Source organism: Hirundo rustica, chromosome 4 (assembly GCF_015227805.2).
Source record: "Hirundo rustica isolate bHirRus1 chromosome 4, bHirRus1.pri.v3, whole genome shotgun sequence".
In the NCBI taxonomy this organism is placed as follows: Eukaryota; Metazoa; Chordata; class Aves; order Passeriformes; family Hirundinidae; genus Hirundo; species Hirundo rustica.
The window spans coordinates 66,449,650-66,463,380 of record NC_053453.1 but is presented as its reverse complement, the minus strand read 5'-3'; the positions used below and the strand labels follow the sequence as shown (position 1 = coordinate 66,463,380).

General features: G+C 44.2%; 1 protein-coding gene across 1 annotated transcript; it reads left to right on the top strand.

Annotated features, from left to right (window-relative positions):
• The first annotated feature begins 10,145 nt into the window (after positions 1 to 10,145).
• Positions 10,146 to 13,564, top strand: LOC120752101 (poly(U)-specific endoribonuclease-like). Its single transcript, XM_040062761.2, has 6 exons — positions 10,146 to 10,163; positions 10,250 to 10,361; positions 11,966 to 12,087; positions 12,170 to 12,282; positions 12,701 to 12,854; positions 13,278 to 13,564. The coding sequence occupies exons 1-6, from the start codon at positions 10,146 to 10,148 to the stop codon at positions 13,533 to 13,535; spliced, it is 777 nt and encodes a 258-aa protein (XP_039918695.1). The 3' UTR covers positions 13,536 to 13,564.
• Positions 13,565 to 13,731: the final 167 nt, after the last annotated feature.

The window sequence follows — 13,731 nt, the reverse complement described above, 5'->3', positions numbered from 1 at the left end:
AGAGTCTCTCTCCATCTTTCCTGTGGGCTCCCTTCAGGCACTGCAAGGCCACAGTGAGGTCACCCCAAAGCCTTCTCCTCTCCAGGCTCAACAATCCCAGTTTTCCCAGCCTTAAGGATTCTTTAATGGCAACGTTTATCCAAAAAGCACCAGAAGTGAGTGGTGCAATAAGATAATGATGTTTCGGCCAGGCTCCCTTCAATTTTGGTTTGCACCAATGTGTGAAAGTTAGTGACTAATTACCACATGTATCTTTGTGTCTGTGCTAAACGTGAAACACTTCAAATCTCTTTAATTAAGATATCTTCACATATTACGTCTTCATAATATGTCTTCAATGACACTTAGACAGTTTCTCCTTACAAAATCAAGAAAGGTGTATGCTTAGCAGTCCTAAAAAAAAAAAATAATAAAAAAATGTCCTTCCTTATCCCCTAGGCTCACACAGAGGTACTGAGCCCACTGTGTGCCCAAGCAGATGTTTTCTTTCAATCTTGTGGTTTGCTGAGCGAGCAGCTGGCTTCATCTGGCAGTGAGAATATATCATAAGTCAGTCATTATTTACTTATTAGACCTGGGAATTAGCACTGGTAAGTGAAAGAATATTAGCAGGCCTACCTACTGGTGAGAAGGTTGTGTCACAGTCCGGGTACGCACATTTAGCTGCAGGGATGGAGTTATTTATTCCTGGCATTTCTGTGACAAGAACATGCCTGGCTCTGTAATCCTCATCGTTTTCTTTTTCAGGAATACAGCTGCTGCACCAGAAACTCCCCGGTAGTTGCAGAGATTGTAACACCACTAGCTACAGAGAAGGACTCCAGGACTGAGAGGCTGAGGCTTAGGAAAAGGGAGATGACTGAGACAGGCACAGGGATCATGGAGTTTGGTGGGAAACAATCTGGCAGAAGAGGCTCCAGCTTGAATATTAATATTTAAGGAAGGGTGGAGACCTCAGTTGCCCCATGCTCTGCTTCCACTGAGCTCTGACCTGGCTGGCTTCCAGCCCAGGCTGTGTCTCCACTGCTTTTCAGTGTGTGTCAGCTTGTGGGGACTTGGCAACAATAGCCAAAGCTCCCACGGGAATGTCCAGCATCCTCAGTTTCTCATAAAATTTCCTCTTCCCTACATCCACATGCAAAATGTGACCCAAAGACCTACTCTACCTTTTCCTGGGAAAGGACTGAGCGTGCTACAGATCTGCAGGGTGTTTGTTCCAGCTGGCAGCTTTTACTCAGTCTCCCTGAGTGAGCCTGTACTGCCCGAACGTGCCCTTTGTGAAGGTGTGAGCCTTGGCTGCTTTGGTCTAGAAGCCTGTAAAACTCCATGTTCTCAGTCACACCTCTCTAGATTGACCCAAGAGATTTATATAACTCTGAATTAACCCTTTCTCCCCTCAGGGAAGTGTAGGCTAGAGGTGACAAACCAACACTTATCCATTGGCCACCTTGTCTGGAAAAGCAAAATATTAAGGCCAGAAATGTGCAGAGATTGTATTCATGTGCATGCTTTAGAAACATATTTTATTCCCAGGATCTCCTTGATCCTTTACATTGGTAAAAGTCAGCGTTTGATGCTTGAGGTGGTGGTTTTGTCACACAGAATATCTTCACAAGCTCCTTGCCCCACTCCTTTGGCCATGTGTGAGTGAAACTGCACCAAACACTTCCCCCATTCCCTTGTGACAAAAAAAGAGGAACAGAGAGGAAAAGGGCACAGAGGCAGCTGGGCGTCAACCCTTGCACAAAACCCACATCTGCTGCCCTGTGCAATGGGTTTGACAAAGCACTGGCTGGGCTCTGCTGCAGAGGAAGCCAACCCATGTAGATACCAAGGCTGCTCTCTGCACTTTCTGTTTTGCTGTATTAGACCTGGGAATGATCCAGATTCTGTGCTGATCTAATTTGTCTTTGATCAGTGCTTTGTTTCCTTTCACTCTCCTCAAGGATCTTTGCATTTTAATTTGTCCAAATCAAAAGACAGAAGTTTTAAAAGAGATTCACTTACACAATTGGTTGTGAAATTGCTGGTGATGCTACTGACCTGTAATTTTATTAAAGATTAACTTAAAACCATTGATTCCAATGATGATGCTGCTTGTAAGTGAAAATTCTCTGGGCTCCCATCTGGGCTCCTTCTGCTAGTGTGAGTAAAGAATTTGCAACTTTCTTACAGACAGAATATGCCCACTGGCTTTTGTATTTTAAATGAAAACACAGAAGAAGAAATTCTTTATTCAGTTGATAAACTGGGGCACTTGACAAATCCAGGGCACTGGATTTTTGTCATTTACCTTGTTTACCCTGAATTGCAACAAATACTAACCAAAGATGGTAAAGAAAATTTTTGTTAAAATTTAAGGTATTCAATTTTGAGATACTTTAATTTCCCCTACCAGTGTCAGAAGGAAGCTTCACTTTTAAGTGTTTTAAGTGGGCTGCATGTCTTGTTCCCTATGCAATTATGTGTGTCAGGGGTCTTCATCACCAGAGGCTTTATTTGGCCCTAAATTGAGTTTTTGAAGGGGTACATGGACCAGAGGTGGAGAACCACTTGTATGACTGGTAGCTAGCTTTAAGCCATCCTGGCTTCTCTATATACATATATCTAGTTTAGACCTAAAGCAATGCTTTTCAGAAATTAAATATGATGAAGAAGAAAATGTTACAAGTACCAACCAAATAACAATAAGCTTTAAACCATCTGGAGGTTGATTTAGTCACATAATGAATGCAAGCTTCCCAGGCCAGACACTGGAGTGAGTACCTGCACCTACCAGCACTCGCCACCACCTGCTCCCAGTGGCACATGCAGAGCTCTGCCCTTCTAAAACATTTCATGCTTATTGCATCTCCTAATATTCACCAGATCACGCTTAGCAGTTTCAGCTGTAAATAGAGAAGCATCTGTTGGGTTTTTTTTTCTTCCCCACTCACGATTTTTTTTTTTTTTTTTTTTTTTAACTCAGATTAATTACCATCTTCCCTTCTACTGTCAAATAATAACTGGATACAGAATAACATTCTAAGACTATAATGTCCCGTCTATTTCAAGGCTTTCAGACTTGCAGTGCTTTTTCCTGGGCTCAAACTTCATCCAGAGACATAAAGTCGGTTTGGCAAATAATCCATGATGCAAGATAAGGTGAAGCAGGAGCCTGCTACAGGTTCCTGCAGTGTTCCTGCGCTGAGAGCGGCATGAATTGTGGTGTTGTCCTTAGACTCCGGTGAGAATTGGCACCTCCTGCCTCTCCTGTGCCTTCCTCTCAGGCTGAGTGACAGTGCTCATTGAGCAAGAGAAGTGAAAGGGGAACACAGCTCCGTGCCTTGTGCTACGGGAGGACTGCTGAGCTTCTGGCTGCCTTCTCCTTGCTCAGAATATTTCCCAAGAGAAAAACTTCCTGACATGGCAAGTGGGTAAGAGACAATCATACTAACTCTTCTCTAACAGGAAGGACAGGGGGGATGGGATATATTTGTCTGTAAAAGGGTGAATATTATAAATGTGCAGGACAGCAAGAACCCTCTTCCTCTTTCTGTTCAGTTTTACTGACTCACTGCTGTGTAAAACATTGGTAAGGCTACTGAACCATTAGCTTAAAATAAAGGTGATGCTAAAATCAGATTGTGCTTAAACATAGCTGGTAACTTAGAATCAGTTCTTCAGACATCAGCTGCCACCAGCTTTAAATGAAAAAAAAAAAAACCAACAAAAAATCCTCAACAAAAAAAACAAACCAAAAACAAAACCCAAAAAATCACTGGACTCAAAAAGAAGACATAGACACTGGTGTGAGATGAAAATCTAGACAATTGTTTCTATCTTCTGTTAGCCATTAAAGCTGTTGCATGTATTTCACATTTGAACCAAGTTTTTTAAATGATTGGAAACTTCTTGCAAATGGCTGCTCATCAGGTATTCCATATCCTTTTCTTCTCTATGTAAATTTTAAAGGCTGTATAAGCTTGCATACTGCTGAAAAGATCTCTGAAAGTAAATTTACTTTGGAGAAGGTGTTCAATCAGACCTTATTTGTGGGGCTTCATATGACCCATTTGCAATACCTGTTTTTCTTGCTCTGACACTGTTGACTTGGTCGCTTTATTTGCCATTGACCTTTAATTCTCTTCATGTATTGAGTAATTTCTGATTTATAGCAATAAAGTCTTCATCTTGGAGCATTATTTTGGGTAGAATGAAGAATACAATGGAGATGTTAGATTCTTTTGCTCTAAACACACTGCTGGTGCATCAATTGCTATTGCAAAGACCCTTCCCTAGGCTTTTTTAGCTCTTAAAAGTGCAGACTGAGTGTTGTTACTGGGGTGGTGCTTTGCCCACACAAGCACATCCAAGCCAGGCTCCAACTGGACAAAATCCAATCGGCCGGGCTTCTCGCACAGAAATAATTAATTCTATGTGAAATCATAAATCTAACAACTCAGAGCTTTTACCATACGGAAGGGATTGAGAACTGATAAAAATCTGTCTTGAGTCACCCATGCCATTGTGTTGAAAACCAGGGGGAAAATACGCAATGCCATCTTCCACGACAACCTTATCTACATGCTGGTGTGTCATGGATTTGCATGAAAGGTGTTCGGCATCTTCTCATTGAAATTGTCTCACCCTGTATGTATAAGCTAAGTGTACGGCCCTTTTAAAAGAAATAACGTTCAGAAAGAGCTTTTACAAGATGACTGTGTAAGTTGCTAGACAAGTTTTTTGCTTTGGCAAGGTTTTTTTGGTTTTTGGTTTTTTTTGGTTTGGTTTTTTTTTTTTTTTTTTTTAATTTGGTTTTCAGTTACAGCATAAACAGGTGCTCTCTCTCTTTGGAAACTAAAGGGACAACAAAAAGGAGAGGAAAATCCATGATGATATTGTGGTAGCACCTAGCAGAAATAAAGGAGAGTAAAGGCTTTTACTCTGTAAAATTTAGTGATTTCAGTTTTGGGACAAGTTTCCTGAAAGCGGGAATAAATTTAGTAGAAGTATATTTATTGAACCAAAATGAGGATTAAAATCTGTAGGTACACTCTTGCTGTAACCCTCTCCTGAGTAAATACTCCCTGCTCATGTGATATTTCATAATATTTCTAAAGGAAGAAAGGTCAAACAGAGCCCTACAGTGCTTTATAAACACAGGACAAATCTGCCAAGAGCAGCCTGAGAGCAAGTGGGTATTAAAGAGATGACAGATCTCTCCTAGATAGGCGACTGTTACCAAAATACACACATACTACAAGATATGTATATAAAATACTGTATCTGTGGAACAGAATATTATAATAAAACTCAAGGGACACCCTCCCTGAAGTTCCACATGCCTTGGATGTTCCGGAGGCAGAAGACTCCTCTTCACCAGCAGTAGTTCCTTCCAAAGTAAAAACTCTATTAAACGTAATATACTGGTTCTCAAACAGACAGGATAAGCTGATGCAGAGGAGCAAACAGCAGGAGAGTCCAGAGCGCAGCACAGAAGTGATCCAATAAAATTAGGGCAGTCCAAGGTAAAGGCTTGAAGTTTGAAAAACCTCTCCAGTACTATTCTGTCAACTCACCAGTCCTGTCCTTGGGCCTTCAGCTGAGCTGCTGAAGTGAGCAGTTTTCTGTTTGGTGTTGGTTTGTGAGCTCTTTTGAGAAGGGCTTGCTCTTCCTAAGACTCCAGAGAGAATATGGAAGTCTGGCTGGAAATAAATAAAACTGCTGCTCTTGGTGGCTTCTGAGGCAGCTCCCTGGGATGTTGAGCAGGGGCCTCCTTGGGGCTGCCCAGCCACTGTTGACAATGTGACACCACAAGCCCCACTGACTGTACAAGCAGGACCTGGGCATTGGGCAGTGGCTGAATGAAGCTCCTCTGTGACAGCCTCCTTCTTCTCCACTGTGAGATCCATGCAAGTACCTGTTCCAAACACAAATCTTCCTTCACATTCCTGTTTAATCAGCCAGCGAACATATCTTTTGGCTTCTATACACTAGAATTTTTAATCCTTTTCCTTTTTTCATGTATTGACACCTGCTCAAGCCTACTTAAAAATTCAAGTGATCTTTTAGATTTCCCATCCAGAGCTATCCCAAAGTACCAGAGAACCTGAGGGAAAATGGACTTCCAGTGCCTCCAGCATCGCTCAGGAACACAGCGGCTCAGATCCACTGTTAGAGGCGGGCTGAGGTGTGGCAGCTGCTGTAGTTAGGGTTATCTGCCCTGCCCTTGTGCCCTTGCCACAATCTTTGTTTGCTCTTCCTGATAGAGAGCATGGAATTTGCCACTGGCAGGAGGATGCAGCGACTTGTCTCCATCCTGGCCGGAACAGAAGGAGAAGACGTAACACTAATCAGAGGCTCAGAACTGGGCTTGAAGGTGCCTTGGTTCAGTCTGGGAGAACCAGTAGTTAAAATAATGGCAAGTTGCCCCAAGAGGTATTTGAAATAAATGCCAGTTGTTGACAGATTTCTGTACTTTTCTTCTTTTCTGGAAAACGTCTCTTTAGGAGGAGAATTCAAAATTATCAAGCGGTTCTTCTCTGGGCTTTGATGCATGTGCTGGTTTGTAATTGATTGATTCCTCTGTCAGTCATTTAAAGATTAATCCACTTCTCTTTTTCTCCACTCTGTTGTACTGATCCCCTCTTAGTGTGGACATAATGTACTTGAAACTGGAGCTACCTCTGGGCGCTTTATCACAGCAACAACCTGTCTTGGTCTGACACTGGGCAAAGGCCAGGCACCCACAACTGGACAGAGGAGAGAAAAAAAATTAATGAAGGTTCATGAGTTGAGATAAGGACTGGGAGAAAACACTCCAAGGGCAAAACAGGCTAAACTTAGAAGCACAAAGTGAATTTATTACTAACAGAGTCAGAGGAGGATAATGAGAAGTAGAACATGCCATTAAAACACATTTTTTCCCCCCAGCCCCTCCCTCCTTCCCACCAACAGTGCAGGGAGACAGGGTAGGGGGTTTTGGTCAGTTGGTGACCCAAGATCTTCTTCCGCTGCTCAGGGAAAGAAGTCCCTCCCCTGCTATGCCGTGGGGTCCCTCCCACAGGAGACAGTTCTCTGTGAACTTCTCCAGCATGGCTAGAATTTCATGGGCAGCAGTCCTCCCAAAACTGCTGCAATGTGAGTCCCTCCCATGTGCAAACAGTCCTCCCAAAACTGCTGCAATGTGAGTCCCTCCCATGTGCAGACAGTCCTCCCAAAACTGCTGCAATGTGAGTCCCTCCCATGTGCAAACAGTCCTCCCAAAACTGCTGCAACGCTGAGTCTCTCTTTCCACGGGGTGCAGTTGTCCTAGGACAGGCTGCTCCAGCCTGGAAGCAGGGCCCCTCTCTTTCTGCCAGGTCTCCCACTGGATCACAGCCTCCTCCAGGCATCCACGCCCTCCACCATGAGCAGCTCCCCCATGGGCTGCGAGTGGTTCTCTGCATCTCCTGTGGATCCCCATCCCCTGTGAAGCTCCAGGGATCCATGCTTCACCGTGGTCTTCACCACGGCCTGCAGAGGAACCTTGGCTCTGGCACCTGGAGAACCTCCTCTCCCCACTTCTCCACTGACCTTGGTGTCTCCATGTGGTTTACCTTGCATAGTCTCACTTCCTTCTCTTCTCTGGCTAGGAAAAGAGCTGTGCCTACTTTGTGATGATTTTCTCCTTAAATATGGTATCACAGAGGTGTTACCATCACCTCTGATTGGCCCAGGCTTGGCCAGAGGCATGTGCATCTTCAGAGGCATCAGGGACTGGTTCTGCTGGACACAGTGGAAGCTTCTAGCACCTTCTCATAGAAGCCCCCTCTGTGTCCCCGCCCAGTACCAAAAACTAGGGGCCATGCAAAACCAACACATACAACCCTTCCTAAATCTTGCTGGTAGATGAATGGACAGACTTCTGAAAACTGTACACTATTATGCAGGACAAGACTCCATTAAAAATAAGGGTAGGAGAAGCTTGAGTCAGTATGTGCATCAAAGATCAGTGCATGAGGGATTTTTACAGTATGCAGACATGGCATTTAGAGCCTTATTCACCCTTTGTCACCACAACCCTTACGCTGGGATAATCAAATAGCAAAGGAAAACATTCTGTGTGGAATCTTGCTTGAAGGAAGAAGGGAAGAGTTTATAATATAGATTGCTGCTAGAAAAGCATCATAGAGTGAACTTTTTGCTTCCTGTTCTTTTGGCAGTGTTGCTGCATGCTGGTAACAATCTCCTGCTTGTCTCTGGTTTGTGCACGGAATCCTCGGGAATGAAACACCACTATCACCCTTTTTGTTTCATTACATGGAAAACCACAGGAAGACTTATCAACAAGAACTTTGTTGTCTGACAATAAAGGAAGGCTCAGGTTTCCTTACAGGTTACCTGCATTCTTTAAAAAGGAATGTGGAACATGAGCATTGTGGTTTTTTCACAGTGGCACTGACAGGAATGTGTGGGGAGAAAGAGAAACTTGATGACAGGCTGATACCCAGAACATGGAGTGGCATTAGAAGACTCTAGAAGTGACTTGCAGAAATAACAGCAGGTGCCTTTTTTAAACACATGTATTCCTCTGACTTTCTTAACAGGAAGGCCTTAAATCGTGAACTTTCTAAGCTTTTCAATGAGATGTGGGATGCAGATGTTCACCGCCTTAGGCCTGGGAAAGACTACACAATTGAAGTGCAGGTAACCAATTGCCATGTCAGGATTAAGGGCAGTGTGGTGCTGCAGGAAAAGGCTTCTGAAAAAGGCACTTTTGCTTAAAAAAATTGCCTGTGCTTTGCCATGTCCAGTGAGGAAAGCATCCCTTAGGAGAGGGAACAGTACAAAGAACACAAATGGTTCACACTTACCGGGACTTTGGTTACAAGTGGAATCTCCCAGGTGTCTGTCTTGGGTCCTGTAATATTTCATCTCTGTCTGTGAGCTGGAGGAGGAACTAGTGTGCTAGCCTTCCAATTTAGCAGATGACAGCAAACTGTGGTGATGAAGTTGGTATGCTCAGGCGCAGGGCTTCTCTTCCACTGGACATAGGCAGGCTGGAGAAATACGCTAAGGAAGGAACATCATGGAATTCAACAAAGGCAAAGGAACCGGATGCCCAGAGGAGCTGTGAAATCTCCACCTCTGGAGGTTTTCAAGACCCAATAAGATGACACCCTGAGGAAAAGAGTCTGAATTCAGCGTTAACCACACTTTGAGCAGCACTAGAGATGTCCTGCTCCATCCCGTGTGTTTCAGCGTGGGAATGACAGCTTGTGTGTGTGGTCTGGGTGACTTGCAGCAAGGGAGAAAGGGAGATAGGTCCCAAGTCATTCTTAGGGAAATAAGGGAGGAATCTGAGAAATCCTGGGTTTCTCTGAGAGAGCAGGGAGTAGCAGAGAGGGATGGGTGAAGAAGATTTCAGGACTGTCACTTCCAGCCCCAGGGAAACGTGCGGGAGGAGTGAGAGATTTCATAAGCAGCCATTTCACTCCTTGCTAGCTCAGTGCAGTGCAAATGTGACCATGCGTTTTGACCACAAATTGCAACAGGTCAGGATATTCACAATCCAGTTTTGTACTTACACGAGAACTCACTTTATTCTGATGTTACCCAAACACTTTATTCCAATGTTGCTTCATGTTATAACAGATAACTTCCTGTTGCTGATAAACTCAAAATAGTGGCACCTACCTCAAGCCAAAATGTGTGGGGAAAACTTCCCCCATATGGTTTCTCCATTTGTCAGAACAAGGTTCTAGGTACCCCTTGCCCATGTTAACAAGCTGCTACTCATCTTCTATCTTCTTTCCTTGAGAATGCCCTTTATGAAATAGAAATTTGAAAATTACCAGGAAAGCCTCCTTAAAACTGCAGAAACAGAAGGTACCTAATCTCCATTATAATTATTTGTGCTGGGAGGAAGTCCTTGCTCTACATTACTTCTGTTTACCATTTGTGACGTATATAGTATAATAGCACAATAGATGATGCTGGACACTGACAGCTGGTTACTGAGCAGAACTGAACAATTACATGAGCCATTACAATCACCTCTGAGTCAACAGAGAAATTTCAGGCTCTTAAAGTTGTCAGAGATTGTTGTTTTTCTTCACACTGGCAGTTCTGTAATATTGTCTGTTGTTTCATAGGAAGAAAATTCCTAGCAAAGAATCCTGATGGCATTACAGGGTTTGGTTTGACTATCGTAGAGGTGGGCACTGTCTCCTCTAAGGACAGACATCTTTCTCCTTACATTGTTTTCCTCCGGTGTTCTTCCTAGGGAGAAGCGGGTCCAGCACAGCGTGGTGACAGTGCTGTCCAGGACAACGCAGCCAGACATCTGTTCCACAATGTAAATGAAGAACGCCTGAGGAGCATAAAAACTTTTGCAAGTGAGACCTCTTCTTCTGTTAATGGTGGATGTGATATAAAAATCTGTGCTGTTTTTGACGTGTTTGCCTAAAACATTGTATATAATCTGGATGGTGGTGAGGATCATCAGGTTGCAGGTCATTTGAAGGGAGTTTTCATAACAGTTGCTTTGAGATTACCTGTGCCTGAGCCTCAGGAGGAACATCCTTTTGTGCCTTAGGCAAAATCTGAATTCTGTGTCTCTTCCACTACAAAGTAAAAGGGATCAGACACTTACCACAAGCTTGAGCAGTGGCCCAAGGGAATCTCATGAGGTTTAACCCAGACCGAGTGCTGGTGCTGCACCTGGGCCAGGGAAACCGCTAGGATCAATGCAGGCTGGGGATGAGCAGAGGGAGCAGCCCTGGCAGAAGGACTTGGGGGTGCTGTGGGTGAGAGCTGGCCCTGCCCCAGCCGTGTGCGCTGGGAGCCAGAGCCCTCTGTGCTGGGCTGCACCCAGAGCCCCAGGGCAGCAGGGGAGGGGGGATTCTGCCCCTCTGCCCCGCTCTGCTGAGACCCCCCTGCAGGGCTGCATCCAGCCCTGGGCCAGCACAGGGAGCACAGGGAGCTGCTGGAGCCAGGCCAGAGCAGGGACACCAAGGGCAGCACAGGGATGGAGCAGCTCTGCTGGGAGGAAAGGCTGAGGGAATTGGGATGGTTCAGCCTGGAGAGGAGAAGGCTTTGGGGTGACCTCATTGTGGCCTTGCGGTGCCTGAAGGAGCCCACAGGAAAGAAGGAGAGAGACTCTTGACAAGGGCCTGGAGTGCCAGGACAAGGGGCAATGGCTTCACACTGACAGAGAGGAGGTTAGGATTAGAATTTAGAAACAAATTCTTTCCTGTGAGGGCAATTGAGACACAGTGGTGGACAGGTTGCCCAGAGAAGCTGTAGCTGCCCTGTCTCTGGCAGTGTCCAACATCAGGCTGGATGGGCTCTGAGCAAGCTGGGACAGTGGAACGTGTCCCTGCCCATGGCAGGGAGTTTAAACTGGATGATCTTTAAGGTCTCTTCCAACCCAAACCATTCTATGATTCTATACATTGAAAAAGACAGCAAATTCATCTTTACTCCTTTACTTACAGCTTCTAAGCCCTTTCAGATAGTACTAGACCCACAGCTATTTCTTGCATTTCTGGGGGGCTATATTTCAGACATGTCTGAATGTATGTTTCCTTCCCTAATTTTTCTCAAGCTCAAGACATCTGATATAGCTTTATGCTCTGTTATTCCTCTACTGAAATAATGCCCACAAAACCTTGTTCCAGCATAGCTCAAGGTCCTAAGCCTGTCTGTAATTGTGGTGGCCAGATGTGATTTGTTTCGGTAGAAGGTCATTATTACTTCAGCACTTGGCTCCATAAGGAAGGTCAGTAGCTGTTTATCTTTAAAAAGTACAGCAGTGATCTGACCTTGAGTCACCTTGAGGCCTACACTTAACAGTATACCTGAGAGTAGACTCTGACATATAAAAAAATGGCTTTCTCCAAGGGCTGTCAAGGCATATTCTGTGGTGACTTTTTATGATGGAACTCTAATGCCTGGATTGGGCATATGAGCAGACTGAAAGTTCTCTCTTTTTCTGCAGCCTTTATTTCCTTATTGGACAACTATGAGACATCAACTGGTATAGCAGAAGTAGTGACTCCAGAAGAAATAGTTGAAAACAATTGTTTCCTTGATGCTATCTTAGCAACCAAAGTCATGAGAGTGAGTAACACATCTTTTTTGTTGCTGAAAACATTGAGTAAAAAAGTAAATTGTGCATATATCTTGGTTTTCCATCCTTCAGCTAGCCCATGACTATCTGCTGAAAAAAAACCTAGCAAAGCCAAACCTTGCTGATTTCAAACATCAGCTTTATGACATCTGGTTCCAGCTCTATGCCAGGAAAGAAGGAGACAGGTATGTTTGATGGGTATGGGCACTGATAATCTCTGTGCTATTCTGATTTAGGTAAATAAAAGCCTGAGTACCATCTGCTACACATAGAATTGGAAGACAGCTTCAGAATGGCTTCACACTTAACAGAGAGGTGATTTAGATTGGATATGAGGAAGAAATTGTTCCTTGTGAACATGGTGAGGCCCTGGCACACGGTGCCCAGAGAAGCTGTGGCTGCCCCTGGATCCATGGAATTGTCCAAGGCCAGGCTGGATGGGGCTCTGGGCAACCAGGAATAGTGGAAGGTGTCCCTGCCCATGGCAGGAGGGGTGGAATAAGATGAGCTTTAACATCCCTTCCAACCCAAACCATTATACGGTCCTATGAAACATATAAAAGACCTATATATTCTTTTTTCTTATTTTCTTCTTCATTACAGACCGGATTCTTGTGGTTTTGAACATGTTTTTGTTGGAGAAACAAGGCATGGTAAAGAGATCTTAGGTTTGCACAACTGGGTGCAATTTTACCTTCAGGAAAAGCTGAACCAGATTGATTACAAGGGATATGTGGCTCGGAAGAACAAAACCAGGGTATGAACAAGCCATTGGGGGGCTTTTCAAGTAAGACAAATGGATCCAGAGATAAAAGTTGTAATGAAACAAGTGTAACAATGCAATCATAGGCTCAGTGTTTTGAACAGTAATAAGTATATACAGTGCATAATTGTATATAAGAAGAATTAATAATAACATGTCTTCCAGCTTCATTTTTTTTCAAAAGCTATTTTAAAAAGTAGTGCTGCTGTTTACAGACTTGCAGCGCTGCTGAGGCTTAGTTGGGATAAACGGTCATGTTCCAGAGGTCAGGGAAAAGATTATGCTCCAGCTATAGCACCCAGGCACACCAAGGATGACCAAGTCTTACAAAACTCTCAAAAATCTGAAATCAGAAATTCTATCTGTCCAATCACAGCTGTGTTGGAGATTATTCTGTTGTTTCATATATGCTTTCAGCCTGACAAGGACGACCAAGTTCTGAGCATCCAGTTCAGCTGGAAGGGCTCCATCAAGCCGATTGGAAGCACCTTTATTGGTGTCAGCCCGGAGTTCGAATTTGCCCTTTACACAGTCATTTTCCTGCTGTCTGAAGAAAGAGTCACACGTGAAACAGTGAAGATAGATGAGTATGACCTACAGATGGTTGTCTGGCGCCATGGGCACCACATTGGGACAGCGTATCCAGTACTGCTCAGCACCACTAGTGAGGACTAGTGGAGTGAGCAGGAAAGTTTTCTTTTTAAATCGGGGGAGGGGGGAGTGGTGGAGAGAGGAGGAATGGATGGGGGGTGGACAGGACCAGACAGCAAAGTGAATATGTTGCTTTATGCAACTCGTTTCAAGAAAAAATCGATGACTCTGTCTCTTTTGCAATGGAGTGTTTAATCATAGTGTACTGTGACACTGTCTG

Bases quoted from the DNA above. Each gene is read 5' to 3' on its own strand.
- LOC120752101 (XM_040062761.2), top strand. The intron at 10,362-11,965 runs GTGAGACCTCTT...CTTTTTCTGCAG, and splicing joins GAGCATAAAAACTTTTGCAA to CCTTTATTTCCTTATTGGAC. The intron at 12,283-12,700 runs GTATGTTTGATG...TCTTCATTACAG, and splicing joins GCCAGGAAAGAAGGAGACAG to ACCGGATTCTTGTGGTTTTG.